The 21,500-nt window shown below is 36.4% G+C and overlaps 2 protein-coding genes and 1 long non-coding RNA gene across 15 annotated transcripts in view; 2 read left to right on the forward strand and 1 right to left on the reverse strand.

Moving 5' to 3' along the window:
* The window catches only part of LOC116005760, a 5,882-nt gene extending 4,225 nt beyond the window's left edge, over positions 1–1,657 (forward strand). The window contains exons 3-4 of the mRNA XM_031245996.1: positions 21–1,423; positions 1,584–1,657. Coding sequence (XP_031101856.1) covers positions 21–1,423; positions 1,584–1,657 — 1,477 coding nt within the window. The remainder of the gene's footprint in view (positions 1–20; positions 1,424–1,583) is intronic.
* Positions 1,658–11,273: 9,616 nt separating this feature from the next.
* LOC116006191 (malate dehydrogenase [NADP], chloroplastic-like) lies at positions 11,274–13,656 on the reverse strand. Of its 13 annotated transcripts, none has more exons than XR_004095079.1 (6): positions 13,326–13,656; positions 12,654–12,816; positions 12,433–12,503; positions 12,201–12,314; positions 11,985–12,088; positions 11,274–11,495 (listed from the first exon to the last, which is right to left on the reverse strand). XR_004095079.1 is itself a non-coding variant. In XM_031246485.1 (6 exons), exons 2-6 carry the CDS (start codon positions 12,678–12,680, stop codon positions 11,474–11,476), a joined length of 315 nt encoding a protein of 104 aa, XP_031102345.1. In that variant the 5' UTR covers positions 12,681–12,816; positions 13,326–13,656; the 3' UTR covers positions 11,274–11,473. The 13 variants fall into 13 exon arrangements, 2 of the variants coding, with proteins under 2 accessions (XP_031102345.1, XP_031102346.1); XR_004095078.1 differs by having other exon boundaries at positions 12,635–12,816; XR_004095073.1 differs by having other exon boundaries at positions 12,201–12,343; positions 12,635–12,816.
* Positions 13,657–14,390: 734 nt separating this feature from the next.
* LOC116005594 lies at positions 14,391–20,978 on the forward strand. Its single transcript, XR_004094998.1, has 2 exons — positions 14,391–14,789; positions 20,739–20,978. It is a non-coding gene; the product is annotated as an uncharacterized LOC116005594 (long non-coding RNA).
* Positions 20,979–21,500: the final 522 nt, after the last annotated feature.

Consider the following 21,500-nt stretch of genomic DNA (forward strand, 5'->3'; position numbering starts at 1 on the left):
TTATTGCCATTTCCACAAAGGTTGTGGAAGTCCAAAGAAACCGAGAGGGAGAACAAATTCAAAATGATTCTTGACAAGTTGGAAATATCTATGCCTTTTGTGGATGCTGTTACTCAAATACCATCATACAAGAAATTCTTGAAGGATATTTTGAGTAATAAAAAGAAGCTGGAGAAGAGTGCAGTGATAGATCTTAGTGAGGGAGCATTGGCATGCGCTGCAATACAAAAGAATCTACCACCGAAGTTGAAGGATCCTGGAAGTTTTGCTATTCCATGTATCGTTGGAGGATTTGTTGTGGGTCGTGCTCTATGTGATCTCGGAGCTAGTGTGAGCCTCATGCCTTACTCCCTTTGCAAGAGGCTTAACCTTGGAGAGCCGAAACCCACTACCATGACACTTCAAATGGCGGATCGCTCAATAAAGCGCCCAGTGGGAGTATTAGAAGACATCCCAGTAATGATCGATCAATACTACATCCCGGGAGATTTTGTGATTCTTGACATTGAGGAAGATGCCAAGGTACCCATAATCCTTGGTAGACCATTTCTAGCCACAGCTGGGGCGATCATTGATGTAAAAAGGGGGAAGCTTGTTATGGAAGTGGCCGATCACAAGATTGAATTTGATATATTCAAAATGGCCAAACACCAACCAACTTACATTGATGAATGCAATATGGTGGAAATTTGTGAGGTAAACCCTAGTGAAGTCTTGAAGATTGACAAGGAGTATTCGATTGTTGAAGAACTTCTTGAGAAATTTGGAATCTACACCCAAAAGGAGATGGACACATGCGAGCAAGGGATTTTTGATCAAGGTGAGGCTGGAGAAAGAATTTTTGCTGCTCTTGACCCGCTAGGAGAGGAACATGCACCAAAGGTAGAACTAAAACCTTTACCTCCTAGCCTAAGGTATGTTTTTCTAGGTTCTAACTCCACTTATCCTGTAATTGTTAATTCTTCTTTGCATAGTGATGAAATTGATAAGCTGCTTAATGTGCTTAGAAAACATAGGAGGGTAATTGGTTATACTATTGGTGATTTAATTGGCATTGATCCTAAGTACTGCATGCATAGAATTTATTTAGAAGAGAATGCCAAACCTACTGTTGAACCCCTTAGGAGATTAAATCCCAATTTGAAGGATGTAGTTAAGAAGGAAATTTTGAAATTGCTTGAGGCCGACATTATATACCCTATTTCGAACAGCAAGTGGGTGAGTCCCATACATGTTGTTCCGAAAAAGGGCGGTATAACGGTCATTGAAAATGACAATAATGAGTTGATTCCTACTAGACTTGTTACTGGTCATAGAATGTGCATTGATTACAGAAAATTGAATAAGTTTACTAGGAAAGATCATTACCCCCTTCCATTTATTGATCAATTGCTTGAGAGAATGTCCAAGAATGAATACTTCTGTNTGGGAAGATGAAATGTTTTAAACTTCACTTAGTAATTTCTATCCTAGTTATTTATGTTTTAATTTTCCTTTGTTAAAAAAAAAATTGTTTTATGTTTGTTTGAATTTAAGTTATGATTAATTTATGACTTCTGTTTTTCTGTGATTGTCTCTTATAGTTTTTAACAGGAAGGCTAAAAGATGTGTAGAACTAGTGGACTTCTCTACTCTTGTTGCTGCACGAGAATCATAGGGGAGTACAATCTTTCTCCATTTGCATTTCATATGTTTTATCAATTATATTTGGAGTTTTTTTTTTCTAGTTTTGTGTGCACTCAATCTTGTCAAATCCTATTTGCATTATACATCGAGGGCGATGTAAATTTTTAAGTGTGGGGGAGAGGACAAAAATTGAGGTAATTTTCAAAATTTTTGCTTGAATAACTCATGTGCTTTTTGTGTGAATAAATTGCTTTTCTTTGCTAGAAGTTGAGATCGCTCCCTTTTTGTTGGTTTGTGGTTTGTTTTGATGATACTTTTCGCAACTCAACTTCTGATTGATGAGCCAAGGGGTACATGATTGATCTATTCTCCTGCCAATCGCCTTGTTAACCACTTAATAATTGAATAAATTCTTGATCTAGTGTGTTGTGCATTGCTAGTGAAGGCTTATGTGAGATTCCGGTAATGGTTGTTTTGCTAGAACTTGCCTCATTACTCTCCAAGTGAAATCTAAGATTTTCATGTTTTGAAATGATTTAGGCCATTTTTGTTTAGCCTTTAACCTTAAAGCCTACCCTGTTAATATGTGTTTATCCCTAGTTGTCCCCGTTGAGCCTTGTGTTTGTTGAAATAAGTGCTAAGCACTTAAACCCGTGATTTGTTTATTTTTCTTGTGTTAACCCTTGTCATTTTTCCCTTAACCTTTAGCCAAAAAGAAAAAAATATCTCCCTTCCACCCTTAGCTTGAGAGAATGCAGCACTTGTTCTTTTGCTTAGAAGAGATCTTATTTGGAGCTTGTTTTGTTAGCAATCATCTTGATAATGTTGTCTAAGTGTGGGGGTATTGAGAATAAGTTTGTTGGTTGATTTGAAGAAAAGAAAATTAAAAAAAAAAGATGATGAAAAGAAAAAAATGAAAAAAAAAAGAAGAAAGTCGAATAAAAGTTTGAAGTTTATCGTGTAAGTTGTGCACTACCCCACCACTTTAGAAGTTGTTTTGTCCTTAAGTCTTGTTTGCTCCTTAGTTCATTCAAGTTATATCTCTTCTAACCTCAATTGTGAACAAGTGTGAAGTTCTCTCCTTTGTTTTATTCCTATACCCCTTCTTTGTTAGCCATTCACCCTTAGCCCCATTACAAGCTTAATAAAAGACCTATTTGATCTTAGCATACATTCTTAGAGTTGAGCTAATGGGAGTATGAAGGGCAAGCCTATGGGATCTCATTAAAAGCCAAGTTTTGCATAATCTCAACTTAGCATTTGTACACACTAGATTCTCACGCACTTTAATGGTTTTGGTACTTGGTTATTGGCTTGGGAATGGAACTCGTGAACCAAGCTAAGGTGATTCTTGTAGTAAGTTGTTTTGTAGCAAGTGGATATGTGGTTTGATAGGTTGTGCAATGAGGGAGTTTCGACAATTTCGATGCAATGATTTGCAATTTATTGTTTGTTTTTGTTTGAGGACAAACAAAAGTTTAAGTGTGGGGGAGTTGATAAGTGCATATTTGATCATATTTAATCCCCATACTTAAGCTTATTTGTCCACTAGATTGTATAAATTGTGTTCAGTATAACCTTGATTTTCTTCACTTTGATTAATGTTTGCAACAATCATCTTATTTGGAATAAAGTAAAAAACAATAGGCCGTATTGCATTTAATGGGATGATTTAGAGAAATCCTAAGTTTAATTTGNCTCCATTTGCATTTCATATGTTTTATCAATTATATTTGGAGTTTTTTTTTTCTAGTTTTGTGTGCACTCAATCTTGTCAAATCCTATTTGCATTATACATCGAGGGCGATGTAAATTTTTAAGTGTGGGGGAGAGGACAAAAATTGAGGTAATTTTCAAAATTTTTGCTTGAATAACTCATGTGCTTTTTGTGTGAATAAATTGCTTTTCTTTGCTAGAAGTTGAGATCGCTCCCTTTTTGTTGGTTTGTGGTTTGTTTTGATGATACTTTTCGCAACTCAACTTCTGATTGATGAGCCAAGGGGTACATGATTGATCTATTCTCCTGCCAATCGCCTTGTTAACCACTTAATAATTGAATAAATTCTTGATCTAGTGTGTTGTGCATTGCTAGTGAAGGCTTATGTGAGATTCCGGTAATGGTTGTTTTGCTAGAACTTGCCTCATTACTCTCCAAGTGAAATCTAAGATTTTCATGTTTTGAAATGATTTAGGCCATTTTTGTTTAGCCTTTAACCTTAAAGCCTACCCTGTTAATATGTGTTTATCCCTAGTTGTCCCCGTTGAGCCTTGTGTTTGTTGAAATAAGTGCTAAGCACTTAAACCCGTGATTTGTTTATTTTTCTTGTGTTAACCCTTGTCATTTTTCCCTTAACCTTTAGCCAAAAAGAAAAAAATATCTCCCTTCCACCCTTAGCTTGAGAGAATGCAGCACTTGTTCTTTTGCTTAGAAGAGATCTTATTTGGAGCTTGTTTTGTTAGCAATCATCTTGATAATGTTGTCTAAGTGTGGGGGTATTGAGAATAAGTTTGTTGGTTGATTTGAAGAAAAGAAAATTAAAAAAAAAAGATGATGAAAAGAAAAAAATGAAAAAAAAAAGAAGAAAGTCGAATAAAAGTTTGAAGTTTATCGTGTAAGTTGTGCACTACCCCACCACTTTAGAAGTTGTTTTGTCCTTAAGTCTTGTTTGCTCCTTAGTTCATTCAAGTTATATCTCTTCTAACCTCAATTGTGAACAAGTGTGAAGTTCTCTCCTTTGTTTTATTCCTATACCCCTTCTTTGTTAGCCATTCACCCTTAGCCCCATTACAAGCTTAATAAAAGACCTATTTGATCTTAGCATACATTCTTAGAGTTGAGCTAATGGGAGTATGAAGGGCAAGCCTATGGGATCTCATTAAAAGCCAAGTTTTGCATAATCTCAACTTAGCATTTGTACACACTAGATTCTCACGCACTTTAATGGTTTTGGTACTTGGTTATTGGCTTGGGAATGGAACTCGTGAACCAAGCTAAGGTGATTCTTGTAGTAAGTTGTTTTGTAGCAAGTGGATATGTGGTTTGATAGGTTGTGCAATGAGGGAGTTTCGACAATTTCGATGCAATGATTTGCAATTTATTGTTTGTTTTTGTTTGAGGACAAACAAAAGTTTAAGTGTGGGGGAGTTGATAAGTGCATATTTGATCATATTTAATCCCCATACTTAAGCTTATTTGTCCACTAGATTGTATAAATTGTGTTCAGTATAACCTTGATTTTCTTCACTTTGATTAATGTTTGCAACAATCATCTTATTTGGAATAAAGTAAAGAAAATTAGGCCGTATTGCATTTAATGGGATGATTTAGAGAAATCCTAAGTTTAATTTGTAATTTTCATCTTTAATAAGCCATCCTAATGTGTTTAATTGCTAGTAGGAGATATCAGGGAAATCATGAAGACAAGGAGGATCATGAAGGGACAAGAACAAAAATGAGAAGATGGATGATGATGAATTAAAGTGAAGGACAAAAGCAAAGAAGATTTGGTCCATTTCCATCATTAAAGATCAGGCAATAATGGAATCAAAGAGTGATATTTTGAATGGTGATTGATCATATGGATAAACCAAAGCAAAAGTGGAACAAGTGTCTAAAATCTGAAATTTCCGCACAAGTTGTCCACTGTTCGGTATTTTTACCATATCTCAGCATAGGAATATCAAAATTGAGTGATCTTTGCACCGTTGGAAAGAAGACTTCAAGGGCTAAAACTTTACCAGAAATACAAAATTCATAATTCTGAACGGAGAATGGAGAAAAACAGCCCGGAAGATGAAGCTGCGTGCAGTGATGTCATTGCTTGCGAAATTTTCCATCTTCTTTCTCATTATGATATGTGAGGTCATGGCATATGTAATTCCCCATTTCCAAATTCAGATGAAATGTGAGGTCATTGCATATGTAATTGTCCATCTTTGCTCCCTTTTGATGCCTATATAAAGCCTTGTAACTCTCAAACTTCAACACACCATTCCTCACCAATTCCTTCTATCTCCTCTCATTCTAGCTTTCATATCTTAGTTTTAGTGTTGTGTTTTTCTTCAAGCAAGAGTGTAGGAGGAAACTCCAAGAGTTTGGTCTTCAATCCATAAGTTTTCTTGTTCCCTTTATCTCTTTACAATTTATTTACCATGCTTATGAATTTAAATATTGTTAGTTTGTTGTATTCCATTATGAATTGTGAGTAGTTGCATTAAGGACTTGAATTAGGGTAGGATTATCTTTATTGATGCTAAGTTCATGAATATTTCATAAAGGGGAAGGCTTTAATTCAAGAGTTTATTGAAGTATGCATAGATTTAATTGAAATCTTGTTAGTAAATGGTACGTAACATTTGTTAACTTGCCTTTGGATGATTTCACTTTATAATGGAAGTTATATGTTGAAATCAAGCTACTCTTTGCATGCACCCAATTTAATTTACGAAAGTAAAGAACATTGTGGTTTTAAATTGCTTATGTCCTCTAAAAACTAGGAATTGATATGTCACGAAAGTGGAGCAATTCCTTGTTCTAATCTTTATCTTTAGTTCATGAAAATGAAATTTAGATTAAAGATTCTTTTGTGCAATTCATTGAACTCTTAAATTAATTATTTTCCCCAAATCTTGTTATTGCATCTATAAGATAATTCTCCTTAATTCGAGTCCTATCTTTAATTATCAGAGTTTATACCAATTGTAATATTGCTTTTAATTCTTGATGAACCTGTTATAGCTTGTTACATATCAACTCATATATGATTGCTTGGATTCTTGTTAAATTTATTCATCTTAATGCCTAAGAATTTAATTGCTATACAAGTACATGCCATAAAACCCAATCCCTTGAGAACGATATAATTAACCCACAAATTCACTACACCACTTTACACATCAATTATCACAGTTGTCTTCCTCAAATAACTCGCGGCATTCTTTGTTATTGAAAAATTTTCGGATAAAAGCATTAAGTGTACCTTCTCTCGCCGCTTCCTTCTCCTTTGAAATTTTGGTTTTGTCTCGTGATAGCTCCTTTTCTTTGGGGCAGTTCTCAGAAGTTGTTTTCTCATTGCTTTCCTACATTGAAATTGTGCACGAAACGCTCGCAGTCTTTGATTCAAGATTGGGACTACAAGAGGTAGTCTCATCTTCCTTGCCTTTTTTTCTACATTGGCATATTCCGCAAATAGCATTGACTCTCTCTTTTGGATTATTCTCTGTGTTACTAGGGAGTTGTCCGTAGTGTCTCTCAGACATCATTTTGAACATTTGTGAGATCTGATTCTCAATTGTCTTGAGTGTAGCCTTGGATTCTTGTCTGAGACTAGAAATCTCATGTCTGATTTCCTGAGTAATCTCTTGTTTAAGATTTGCCCGATCATTTTTTAATTCCATGATCGTCCTGGTAAGCCTTTCATCTACTTCTCAGATATCATCCATCCTCTATTGAGTAAAGTCAAGTTGAGAGTTGTATTGCGGCCTGAACTGGGTCATTTGGCCTCCATTGCCTTGGTTTTGATTATACATCAATCTGCCCTTGTCATTTTGTCCATAAGCAGGCTTGTTTCCATAATTGTATTGTCCTCGCGCTTGATATCCATCATTGTTGTTCCATCCCTCGCCATGTTTCTAATTGTTGTTCGATCTCTGATTTTGTCCATAGGCATTGTAGTTGGAGTTCCTTTGGTAATCTACAGCCTCAACCTGTTCGGATGCGGACGGTGAAGTGCAGATATTAGTGTCATGTGGTCCTCCACAGATGTTACAGTAAAGTGCCAAAGCCATACAAGGCTTGGGTTTTCCTTCCATTTTTTCCACCATGGCCTGTAACTTCTTGATCTCATGATTCATTGCCTCTATTTTCGCTTCACTTGCCACATGGCTATTAATCTCATACATGCCTCCGTGCTCTCCTCGTCGGTCATACCAACAAGAGGTATTCTTAAACATTCTCTCGATCAATTCTTCAGCTTCGGGTAAAGCTAAGGAGACAAAGGCACCGCTGGAGGATGAGTCAAGTAACATCTTTCCTTCATCGGTTAGCCCTCCGTAGAATGAGCTAATCACGTCCCATGGGTGCATCAGATCTTGCGGGCATTGTCTTTTGAGAACCTTAAACCTTCTCCAAGTCTCCCCCAAACTCTCAAGCCTTCCTTGCTTGAATTCCTGTATTTGCCTTCGGATCCTCATAGTCTTGGTGATGGGGAAAAACTCGTTCATGAATTCGCGATGTAGCTGCTGCCATGATCTGAAATGATTGTCGTCTTGGCTTTCCAACCAACGTGCTGCCTCTCCTATAACTGAAAATGGGAATAGCCTCAGTCGAATTATCTCTTCACTAACGCCTTCTTATCTGTACATTCCACATGCTCGTATAAACCTTGTTATGTGTGCATTGGGATCTTCGGATGGCAATCCCGAGTATTGGCTATTTTGGACCAAAGTGAGTATAGTTAGATGTACATGGAAGTTGACGTTTTCCATCGGTGGTACATAGATCGAGTTGTGCATGTTAAAATCCGAAGTCATATAGTCTGCAATTGATCTCTGCGGTTCCTGAGGTATTCCGTAGTATTCTTCTTCACGAATGTGTTCTTGTGGGTTTGCTCTATTGACTTGTGGTTATTCAAGAATTGGTTCTTCATGGTTAATCGGTCCTTGTGGATTAACTGGTACTGGGGGCGAGTTTGGTATAGCTGCTCCTCTTCCTTGTGGATTTCTTGTTGCGCTTGATGAAGCCATTTGTGACCTTTGGGTGTTTTTCTTCCTAGTTTCTCTGTTGAGATCTGGAATATAAGGTAATAAGCCTTGATTTCCTTTTGCTCGCGTGTGCATTCACCTGTTAAAATTATCAATGAAGCAAAGATTCCACAATTGACTAGAAGTAGTCAATTGGGTAAGTAGCAAAAACAAATAAAATGGAAAATGAAACAAAATAAAGTGGTGTGGATTAACAATGCTCAAATCTAGCAATCATTCCAACCAACGTGCTGCCTCTCCTACAACCTATTGCCTTCCCCGGCAACGGCGCCATTTTGAACATGTGCAGTTTTGCGTAGGGGTAAATCGTCAAAAGATGTGTGTGTGTTAAAACGGAAAGTCAATAACTCCCCGAGTGTCGGTCTCGAAGGAAGGACGTGGAGGTGTGTCAAGTGTTTGAGTGTTCACGTGATTGAGTCATGCAATAGATTTGAGAGTGGTGAATGACGATTTGGGAGTGAAAGGATTCATAAAGTTTGTGTGAGAAAAAGGGGTAAAAACAAATAAGATTGAAAAGTATGTAAAGAGGTAGGGATTGGATAGTGCTCATCTATGTTGCATCTTGGTGTGTCTAAGGTAATGGATAAACAAAGCAAAGATGTTGGCTATTCAAGAGTGTGTGTTCTTAGTCCTCTTCCACCTTTGTGTACTAAGGCTTCTTGGACTTAGGAATGCTTTCAAGCATCCAAAGTTCTAAGAAACATTTTATCAAACACTTTAGCTACACACTTTCCTACTATTCTTAAGAAGTCCATAGGATCTATGATTGCTACAGAGCTTCAATCCTAACTCTAATCAAAGACATGAAAGAGTCAAAAGCTCAATCTCTCATCTAGATTGGCCAAATCCAAACAAGATATCATCATAACAACAATCAATAGACAAGAATAGATTACCCAACAATCCAAGCATTTAGATCCAAAAATATATATAAGATCATCACACTAGCAACATATCTTCACACAATCCAAATCCCTAGATTAAACTAGCCACTCATGATAAGAAATTCAAGACAATAGCTAATTTAATCCAAGAACAAAATAATAAAATAGATTAAGTTGTAATAGAAATCACCTAGAGTTGAAGTGATCCTTCAATCCAAGCTTGTTGTCTTCTACAATGAGAATTATCTAAACTATTCTAAGAATATGGAAAACTCTCTAAAAATCTTAGAAGATTATCTAAAATGAATCCCAAAATTGGGAAAGAAGAAGAAGACTCCTCTGAAAATCTATCAAGGGAGTTTAAATAGTCTCCGAAAAGTAACTCTAGGGAAAAATTCGCGCATTGTCATCTCCATGCCTCTCCACACGCGTGTGGTCGTGCGTGGAAGGCTACTGGATCGTGGCCACGCACACCAACACGCGTGTGGAGGTCTTCTTGGGTCCTTCGGGGCTCCAGTCTTGCTTGGTTCGTTCCTTAAGCTCGATTTTCGTTCCTATTGGCTCCCGGGACTCCTGTATCACCTCAAAAAGTAGCTTTGCGTGTGGTTAGTGAATTTAAAGCATATTTGATCACAATTTATCATGTAAAGATACTAAAAACGTGGCAAAGCACCCTAATAAGTATTCAAATAATGGGTATCTTGGAGGCTTATCAATTGATCGATCGATCGCCAGCAGAGCTTCACTTCGTCATCCTACCTTCCCTCGAGCCCTCTCTCTCTCAACATTGGTTGTCCCTTCTTCCCACTCCGAGCTTTTCGTACCGAGCCTCAGTCTATCCCCCACCCCCATCAGGCATGATGTTTATTAAGGAGATTTTACTTTCAAGATCATGAGGCTTTTATTTTCATGATAATGATCTCTAAATAACCTTCAAAGCTATTTCTATGATTTTTCCTAGGGTGTTTACATAGAAAATAGAGCTCCTATTTATAGATGTAGGATAAGAGTTTTGATAGGTTCAAACTATTTTTGATATTATCTAATTAAACAAATTAGATAATTTAAATATTATCAAAAATGTATTAAAATATACTAATATTAAAAATAATCAAAATTATTAAATTTTCTATGTCAACAGTGCGTTTTTTAGTGTGGTTTTAACGAGGCATGGGTATGATAGTAAGTTAAATGAGGAAACTTACAAATAGATACTTAAATAGATGAACCCTGAAATCTTGAAGATTACATGTGATACCCTGCACTTCCGTATTATTATTTTAAATATAAGTATTTAATAAGGGGTTATTTTCCTATTAAGTAATTATTAAAATGATTTCAAATATAACTATTTCATAATGGGCTATAGAGGAGCTATTTTCATAAATTACTATTTTAGAACATAAAATACTCTAAGCCCATAATTGTATACATGTATGTCTTATAGACTATGGTTAGTGACCCAACCTTCCATAATTGGCCCAATCCATTTTAAATACACTAGTGCATGATATAAATAGAAGTTTCCAAAATGGGTAGGCAATGTGACGGCAAATTATTGTGTGGACCATGCACTACAAGAAAAATTGCGATTCGCGACGGAAAAATTCCGTCGCGAAACAGCCAAATTCCGTCGCGAAACAAGTTTTGCGACGAAATTCGTTCCGTCGTCTATCGGCTCGTCGTATCTTCGTTTGCGACGGAAAAATTCCGTCGCGAAATATGGCGACGGAATAATTCCGTCGCGAAATATTGCGACGAAATTATTTCGTCGCAATTTGGCAACGGAAATAATTCCGTCGGTAATTCTAGCACCATTTTGAAGACGAATATTCCGTCGCAAAATAAAACGACAAAATTATTTTTCGTCGCGATTCCGTCACAATTTTTCCCACAAATATTTCATCTTGCTATTTTTAAATTTATTTAAAATTATTATTTTCATGAGCTTTTAAAATATTAATATAAAACTACAATGATATACTAAAACACTATTAATTCTAAAATATAACATAATTCTAAAATATTATTAATCCACATTATGTTCAAGTAATAATACATTATCAATCCATATTTACTAAGCAATAATAGTCAATTCAAAATCTATACAACAATACAATAGTAGCCTTCAAATTCTAAATTTATTCTTGTACATTTGCAAAATTAGCATTGTCGAGCGGTCGAGATGTTGAGATCACAATTTAAACGCCCCAGATTTTCAACCTACAAAAATAAAAACCAAGAAGAAAAACAAAAGAAAGTGATTAGATTAGCTTATTCAAAATGGCTACCCTGTAGTTCAGTTTTGAAACTAACCTAATTCAAAATAATGATTATAAGGCGAATAAAAGAAGATAAAATTTAAAGTCCAACTAGTGTAGCAGATTATATATGTTTTCTTGTTGTCATTTATGCTGTCATTACAGTAAAGGCATTATGCTTCGAATCCCAATAATAATAATAATAATAATAATAATAATAATGAGGAGGAAGCTGATATCACAAGCTATGATCAAAACAAAGATTCAAAACATAGATGCATAAGCCTAAGATTATAAAACAATCACAATGAACACAATAAACACATAATTACAATGAACACAATAAACACATAATTATGATTTTCAACGAATACAATAACACATAATACGTATAACTTAAACAATTCAAATGAACTTACAAGCCATGAAAAATTAAACTTTAGAATCCTACCTTCTGGACCTTTTCTGTAAACTATTCCTCAAGCCACTTAGTATCTCTTTAATAACCTCTTTTACAGGCAATCCATTTATTTTAGCATTTAGAGAATCAGGAACCTGATTGCAGAAAAATTGACAAAATCCATTTTATTCTAGCATTTAGAAAAAGCCAGGAACCTCATTACAGTAAATGGACAGAATATGCTTTAAAGGAAATCTAACAAGTTACCTGAGTGGTTGAGTGATTTCCCCAGATGGTAACATTAGATACTTTATCATACCTGGCATTTTGCTTGGTTTTCATCTAACTTAGTTAAAGCATGAAAGTTCTTTGCTGGTATGCCTGGAGCATTTTTCAAACAAATCAACGCACTAGAAAAGATGAAAGGAAATTAATATTGAACACAGTGGCACTAACAGTAACCTTGGCATAAATGAGAAAAGAAAAGGTATAATGTTACTTGGTATTGCAAGGGTTGCCAACTACTATCACTTTGACATTGCGTGATGCAACAGCATTCAGAGCTTTTCCCTGTGATATGTAAGTAATTATATTAAATTTGGAACAAACAATTTGTAGTTCTCTAAAACTAGAAGTCCAAAAGAAACATAAAGCACATTGTTTATCCTTCAATATTTATGGTCTTATGGGTAAGATGGTACTTGTTCAGCAAAGATCTACCCATTTATGTCCAATAGGGCAGCTCATTCCATTCCAGGGTCACGAGGTTTTGCACCAATCAGAAGTGCCCATTCTGCATCTCAGAACACATCATAGGGATCTATACTAATACTCACTTCCCTTTATAGAGGGTGAAATAAGTCTTCTAGTTCCATAGCAACTCCTGAAAGGTAACGGCTAAATGTCAATATGCAGATACATGCATTGATAGTACTTGCTCCCAAGTTTGTTCTGATGACAGGGGTTTTTTATTTTTCTTAAAATGTAATTCAGAACAGAATTACTACAATTTACAGTCATAACATATATACTTCATATATACTTTATATATATTAGCAGTCTATATAATTCTTTCTATTCATCCCCAATATATATATTAACAGTGTTGCATCCCCAACATCTATACACACAAAAAAACACAGTATATATAATTCTTTCAAAAAAAAAACATGATTAATTGACAGCACACATATTTTATATATAAACACATATATATTATATAAACAAACGTTTAAAATATATATATATATATATATATATATATATATATATATACAAACATATATATAATATATAAACACACATATAATATATATAAACAAACATATATATAAGCACTAAATTTTATTCAAAAAATAAATATATATAAGCACTAAACTACAAACTACTTACAGTGTTATAGTGTTACGGCGGTGGGAGAAGTCGTCGAGGGCGGTGGCGAACCGGTGAACTGGTCGACGGCGGCGAAGGAGGAGGCAGTGGGAGAACTGGTCGACGGCGAGGGAGGAGACGGTGGGCGAAGGCGGGCGACGGCGTCGGTGAACCGGTGGGCGAACTTAGCGCGGCTGGGTCGATGCCGGTGGCCGGTGGGACTCTGGTCGACGGCGAAGGCGGTGGTGAGCAGTGGTGGCGATGGTGAAGGCAGACGACAGTGGTGTTTGGCGATGGTGAAGGCAGATGGCAGTGGAGTTTGGCTATGGTGAGAGTCGGCTGAGGCTTTCAATTAGTGAATTAGGGTTATAATAATTTTAACTTTTACGGGGTATATAATATGCTTTGCTTCAAAAAAAAAAAAACAGGAAAAAAAAACACAAAACGACGTCGTTTTGGTAGTAAAAATAAAAACGACATTGCGACGGAATTAATTCCGTCGTTAATTCCGTCGCAATATTTATTCATTTTCAAATAAATTGTTATATTTAGCAACGGAATAAATTCTGTCGCAATTTCCGTGGCCATTTCGCGATGGAAATTAATTACGTCGCCATTTCCGTCGCCATTTCTCAACGGAACTAAAATCGGTCGCAAATTCGGTCGCGAATTTTTTGCCGCCAAGTTTTCGCGAGTTTTATTTTCTATTTGCGCCAAAATTCGCGACGGAATTATTTTCCGTCGCAATTCCGACGTTAATTTGCAACGGAATTTAATTCCGTCGCGATTCCGTCACTATATCGCAACGGAATTCTTTCCGTCGCGATTTTCCGTCGCGAATCGCGATTTTTCTTGTAGTGATGGTCCACATAGCTATGTGGACCATTAACATAAGGTACATTATTTTTGTACTAAAGGTAATTTATTTTTGTACTGAAGGTACATTATTTTATAGTACTATAAAATAATGTACCTACAGTACAAAAATAATGTACCCTAAAATAATGTACTTTATGTACAAAAATAATATACGTTTAGCCGCGACATGCGGCCTTCTTCGACGGCAGGGTGTGGACTCTAGCCGCGACATGCGGCCTTCTTCGACGATGGTGTGCGACGACGACGGCAGAGCTCGGCAATGCGACCACCTCTCCTCCAGCGACGAAACCAGCAAGGCGGTGCCTCCCCTATTTTCCGGCGACGTACAGCAGAGCACGACAGCGGCATTTGCGAAGCAGAGCACTCCGGCGAGGTTAATGGCGACTCCGGGCAGTGGCGGTGGACTTGGCGATAGCTGGTGGCAGTGCTGGCGGTTCTGTGAAGCGGAGTTGCGATCTTCTCTCTCCCCCTCCTGTTCGGCGCTCGACGAGCGAATAGCAACGACTTCCTCTCCCGTGTTTCCGGCGCGGATCTTCTCTCCTGCAAGCTGGTTCAGTGCTAGAGGCTGAAGTTGGATTAGTGCATGGATTAATATATTGACTTGAGGTAATTTCCTTATTTTAGGCTCTAATTATAGTAATTAGATGCTAACTGCCTTGATTAGGATTACTTACAGTAATGAGGGGTTATGGTTTCATTAGTTAGTTAAGATATGTATCAAGTCCTAATTTTAGTAATTAGTGATTCATAGTTAGAATAATCATCGTATTAATTAGATTATTAAGCTTATTATGGTACTTGATGAGTATAATTGTGAGTGTAAAAAGTGGGTGTAAATGTCGTTCCGCTGAGGATTGGGACTATGGCACGAACTTGTATGATATGTAGAATTTTAGGCACTAAAATATTGGAATTCACTAGAATCCAAGCAAACTAAGATTAGAGAATGGAAATAAAATAAAGCAAAATAAATAAGGGAAAAACTATATGATAAAAGAGTGGGGTCAGATTAGAGGTATTGCAATCTTGATGCTCTAACAATCCCAAAATTAGGGAAAAACAATTAACCAAGGGATTTATTGGCAATGCACTCAAGAATTCAAGTTAGCTACTTTCGTAATCAATAACAAGAATTAGGCTAAGATTGTCCCACTCTCGTGATGCATCAATCATAACCTTAAACACAAAAGCATTCTAAGCCCCCAAATTATCCCTATTCTCATAGTAGGAAAAATTGGGTTGAAATTGGTTAGGTTGAGTCTTTCACCCAACTTTCGTTGTGATGAAATCCTCTCCAAAACAAATCAATAAAAGCTGCGCATCAATTATCAATAAGAGGAAAATATAATCCAACTCAAACATAAACCCTAGGTAAACAATTATTTCCCTTTATGCAATAATCACAAATCTAGCATCAAGAATAGCAATAGGACCCTAATCCAAACCCAACAGCTAACTACTCATGCATCATAAAAGTAAACAAAACAAAGCAACAATAAATAACCACAAACATTGCAAGAAATCTGAGAAGAAAGTAAATAAAGCAATAAGAGAACTTTACGGATGAAGAACAAATCCAACTTCAATCCGAGATTCCAAGCTTGAAATAAAATAATATAATATATAACTAATCTAAACTATGCTAGGGAAATATAAAGAGAAGGGGAGAAATAAAACTAAAACTAACTAGGGTTAGGAACTCCTTAAATTGTAGAGAATATGTAAAATATATAGGAGATAGATGGGCCTTGAGCCCATGAGGCAAGTTCCAATTCTTTTCCAATTCGTATTCTTGTTTCCTTCCTTCCTTAGGTAATTTCCTTTTCTTCCAAAACTTGTCCAAAATGTTCCAAAATTCTTCCTTTGCTGCTCCTTGTGGATAATTCAACCCTTGTAACAATATAACACACAAACAATTCTCAATTTCACTGGGATAAAGAAAATAAGCATCAAAACAACTAAAATAAGGGGTGAATTATTGTACAAAATAGCAGATATCAACTCCCCCAAACTAGAACTTTTGCTTGTCATCAAGCAATTACCAAGGACAATCCAACTTCCAAGCAATGAAACTGATCACACTTCCTCCCTGCACAATCAAACATACCACCAACCAACTCATACAACCTAACTTGCTTCAAGAATCATCTCAGAATCACAAGTGAGTTCCCCTCTCAGGCCAATAACCGGGCACCAAAATTAAGGTAGATTAGGACCTGTATGCACATGTACTCAGTTGAGATTATGCAAAACTTGGCTTAAGATGAGATCCCATAAACTTGCCTTTCATACTCCCATAGATCAACTCTAAAACTGCATGCTAAGATCAAATAGGTCTTTATTCGGCTTGTAATGGGGCTAAGGGTGAGTGGCTAACAAATAAGGGGTATGGAAAAATAAACAAAGGAGAGAGTTTCACATCTATTCACAACTTAATCTAGAAGAGATACTACAAGTATGGACAGTGGAGCAAAATACAATTGAGAACATAAGAGCACTCTAAAACAGTGGGGTTGGACACAACTTTTCTAGCAACATGAACCATATGCACTTTTATTCATCAGCTTCATCCTCCCTCCCCTCTTCATCACCACCTTCACTTGGCGTGAACAACTCATGTATAACATCTTCATAAGGAATTGAACCTTGAATGGGTTCTTGAGTTGTCAAGCCTTTTCCTTGAGCTTCAAGATCTTCCAATTGAGCCTTATGATCTTCCAATTGAGCTTGTAACATGTTCATTTGAATGATTATGTTATTCATCATGGACCTCGTCTCCTCATCAATATGTTGGCTTGCTTGTGGAGGTTCTTGATAGAATGGCTCTTGAGGTTCCCATTGATCATTGGCATATTCTTCCTCACTTGGTCTCATGTGATATCCACCATCCTCAATGTCATCATCAGGTACAATAGTGACTCCCCAACGCCTAGCCAATGCTAAGATTTCCTCATCTAATTCATACCTCCCAACACTTGGTGAATGAGTGTGATGATCATATGAAAGTTGAGTGTTTTGGGGGTATGGTGCGTAATGAATGGGTGAGGGGTATGGATTTGGAGAGTAATCTTGTGGTGGGTAAGGATATTGTGGTGGATTGAAATCTTGTGAAAGTTGTAGGTAAGGATTTTGGTAGTTTGGAGTGTATTGAGAGTATGAGCTTTGGGGGTGGAATGGTGGTGGATGAAAATTTTGGGATTGAACATCATAGTAATGGGTAGGAGATGGGGCTTGAGTTGTGCAAAGATTTTCATATCCATCATGTTGGTCGCCCTCATAAGATTGACAATCATAGTATCCTCCTTGATCCATCATGGGAATCCCTTTCAATCAAATCAAAAGATATAAACTTGCAGACACATTAGCAAATTTTTTTTCTTTTGGTGATTAAATAAAATAAAATAAAAACTTGATCTCCTAAGAATTCACTAAATTTAATGCTAGAAATAAAACAATCACACAATACAACCAAATAAACCAATCCCCGGCAACGGCGCCAAAATGTAATGAGTATAATTGTGAGTGTAAAAGAGGGTGTAAAATATTGTTCCGCTGAGGATTGGGACTATGGCACGTATTGTGTGAATTATTAAATTCTAGGCACTAAATTATTGGAATTCACTAGAATCCAAGCAAATTAAGATTAAGGAATGGAAATAAAATAATGCAAATTAAATAAGGGATAAACTATATGATAAAAGAGTGGGGTCAGATTAGGGGCATTGCAATCTTGATGTTCTAACAACTCAGAATTAGGGAAAAACAATTAACCTAGGGATTTATTGGCAATGCACTCAAGAATTCAAGTTAGCTACTTTCGTAATCAATAACAAGAATTAGGCTAAGATTGCCCCACTTTCGTGATGCATCAATCATAACCTTAAACACAAAAGCATTATAAGCCCCCAAATTACCCATATTCTCATAGTAGGAAAAATTGGGTTGAAATTGGTTAGGCTGAGTCTTTCACCCAACTTTCGTTGTGATGAAATCCTCTCCAAAACAAATCAATAAAAGCTGCGCATCAATTATCAATAAGAGTAAATTATAATCCAATTCAAACATAAAACCCTAGATCAATAAATTATCCCTTTATGCAATAATTATAAACCTAGCATCAAGAATAGCAATAGAACCCTAATCCAAACCCAAAAGCTAACTACTCATGCATCATAAAAGTAAACAAAGCAAAACTGTAATAAATCATCATAAACATTGCAAGGAATATAAAGGGAAGAGAAAACTTTACTGATAATGAAGAACAATTTCAACTTCAATATGTGATTCCAAGCTTGAAATTAAATAATCTAATATAAAACTAATCTAAACTATGCTAGGGAAATATAAAGAGAATGGAAAAATAAACTAAAACTAACTAGGGTTGGGAACTCCTTAAATTGTAGAGAATATGTAGAATATATAGGAGATAGATGGGCCTTGGGCCCATGAGACAACTTCCAATTCTTTTCCAATTCTTATTCTTGTTTCCTATTCTTCCCGGTAATTTTCTTTTCTTCCAAAACTTGTCCAAAATGTTCCAAAACTCTTCCTTTGCTGCTCCTTGTGAATAATTCAACTCATGGGATAATATAACACACAAACAATTCTCAATTTCATTAGGATAAAGAAAATAAGCACCAAAACAACTAAAATAAGGGGTGAATATAAAATAGTAGATATCAGTACTAGTTCTTGTTATTAATCCTTTGTGATGATTATAGCTAGTCTAATCAGTGGGTGATTGGTAATTAATCATTGGTTATAAACAAGGATTTATGATGTGATCATTGCTTAATCAGGACCATAGTCCCATTAGTCATTAAGTGTGATTATAAGTAAGAATTGGGCGAGCTTAAATAGCAACCTTAATGTCCTTATTATTCTAGTGGTCAATAGTGATGGTAGTAGACTCTACTTAATTCTCAAGTTCATAATTATGGACTTGCTTTGAGTCAAGCTTAGGATTGGTGATTGCTTTGGATTATTAAAGCCTCAAGAGGTAATCTTCCATGTTACACTAAAACCTACTTTCACTTATGAATATATGAATACTATTTGGTGTTGTGGAATCCTGTGGAATTTCTTGGGGTTTAGCCTTTGATTTGTTGGATTGTGAATCTATATTGTGGATCTATGGACTTGTGTTCATTATCCTTTCATCTTGATGAGTATGAGCATTTATTGTTATGGATTCCATGTATTATTTGACCTCTGAGATGTGTAATCTGTGTAATCTATTCATATTTCATATTCTGGAAATGAGTATCATGTATTTTGTTCCGAGTCTGGAATCTATGTATTGGGGTTGCACTTGCAGTGCACTTGGGCGGTATAATTTGTCTCGTCGAAGAGTTCTGCAAGTGTCTGGTGGAAGGAAGTGGCGGAAGGGCTTGTTCCGCCGGTGTGATCCGCCTCTTTCGTGCGGAAGAGTGTGCCGGGCCACTGGCTCCGCTGAGGTGTTCCATTAGGGGAAACGGTCTGGTGTGGCGGTGTAGATTGTTCCGTTCACTTGTCCCGTCAGTTCAACTCCTAGTTCTGTTCCAGTGAGCGTTTTGTGGTCTATTGACTCTGTTCTTTCACCTTTGTTTTTGGAAAGTGTTCAGAGTATATTATTGAGTATTCCACCTTGATTGATTGAGTATTTATTCATGATCATTGGTCAATTCTCTTGAATTATTGAGCTAGTGTTGTTGGTTAATTCCTTGGCTATTGTTCTGAGCATGTGTTGTGTTCATGTTCCGAATCTGTGTACTATGAGTATGGGTTATTCCTTTGGAATTAACTATGATTCTGATGTATTGAGACCTCGAGTGCTTATGAGTAATTCTTTGACTTCTTGAGTCCTGTGTAGCCTTTGGGGAATGGTTGTTTGAGCTAAGGCTCTATAGGTGGATGTTATTATGAGAGGAATTGGTTGGGCTAGGTTGCCTTTGTTTTGGTTGGGCTAGGTTGCCTTTGTGTTAGTTGGGCTAGGTTGCCTCTGTGTTGGTTGGGCTAGGTTTGCCTATGTGTTGGTTGGGCTATGTTGCCTCCGTGATAATGGGCTCATGTTGCCTATGTGATAATGGGATTGTGCCTCTGTGATAATGGGCTCGTATGCCTCTGTGTGATTGGCTCGTATGCCTCTGCAGTTGGGCTTTATGCCTCTGTGTTGTAATATTGGTATGATGGTTTGGTGGTTGTGGTTTGGATTTTATCCTCTGTTTTGTGGTTTGGGGTCACTCTAAGAGAGTGATGTGAGATTGTGTTTGGTTGGTTTCGCTTGTGGTTATTCTGTTGAATTTATGACTCAGTTGGTATCTTGTTGTAGAATTGTGTCTTATGCATTTGTTCCTTGATATTGGATTCATTCGGAAATGTCCTTTGTTTGTGATTCATTCAGCTTGTTGTTGTTGAGCCATATGATTTGAAATAAAGAACGGTTTCGTTGGCGTGTATATTCTATACGCGTGTGTAAACTTATTTACAACCTATGATATACTATGTATTTCTCACGAGTGTGAGTGGTTGATTACTTAGCATTTCTTTACTAATGTTTTCCTAACTGTTTTCCAGGTATGGAGTAGATTGAGCCGAGAGCGCGCTAGAGATAGATCTACTTCGTCCTATGCTTAGTCTAGTGATCTGTTTAGATGTTTTTCAGGCCTGTGTGCCTCAAACTATGTTTATGTATTGACTATTTCAGTTATGTTACCTTGATGGATTAGTATTGTGGATTTTTAGCCTGTGCATCTAGGTTCAGATTTGCCTAGATGTGGCATGCCACCCTTTGAGTACTAGTATGCTTCCGCTTTATTCTGTTGTTAGTTCTGAGATTTGCTAGCTTTTATGTTAAGTTTATGTCTATCTCAGCGTGAAAATTTAGGGGTGTCAAATTACAAGTTCAACTGCTATTGGTTTGATGAAGAGGAAGCATCATGAGCAGAACAAAGGTAATGGGTTTAGTGTAAATAAAATTCACTGCTCTAGTCTAGATGTATAAATAAGAACCACTGCAAGCATAAAGCAATAAAATATCATATTAACCTTAGATACTGTATTCTGGGTATGAAAATTTAAACCAATCAAAATACGAAATGTAATACATCAACCCTTCAGCTAACAAAATTTACTTTAACACAATGAATGAGCATAGACAGTTAAATATCTAAATTTATTTAATCTGTAGAAGTCATTCTCAAGAAATTCCGGTGAACGACTCTTAACTTGAGAAATAAAAAATCTTAGGACAAATCCATACATAGTTCACCTTGCATGATAGTTCATTAAGCAGATTCATACTTAAATCTTGGAAATATTTAAGGATCTAAGTACTTT

Source organism: Ipomoea triloba, chromosome 15 (genome assembly GCF_003576645.1).
Source record: "Ipomoea triloba cultivar NCNSP0323 chromosome 15, ASM357664v1".
Classification (NCBI taxonomy): domain Eukaryota; kingdom Viridiplantae; phylum Streptophyta; class Magnoliopsida; order Solanales; family Convolvulaceae; genus Ipomoea; species Ipomoea triloba.

Bases quoted from the DNA above. Each gene is read 5' to 3' on its own strand.
- LOC116006191 (XM_031246485.1), bottom strand. From the start codon at position 12,680: ATGAGCTGCCCTATTGGACATAAATGG. The intron at 12,089-12,252 runs GTATGATAAAGT...TTCTGCAATCAG, and splicing joins AAAACCAAGCAAAATGCCAG to GTTCCTGATTCTCTAAATGC. The intron at 11,496-11,984 runs GTAGGATTCTAA...TTATTTTTGTAG, and splicing joins TTACAGAAAAGGTCCAGAAG to GTTGAAAATCTGGGGCGTTT.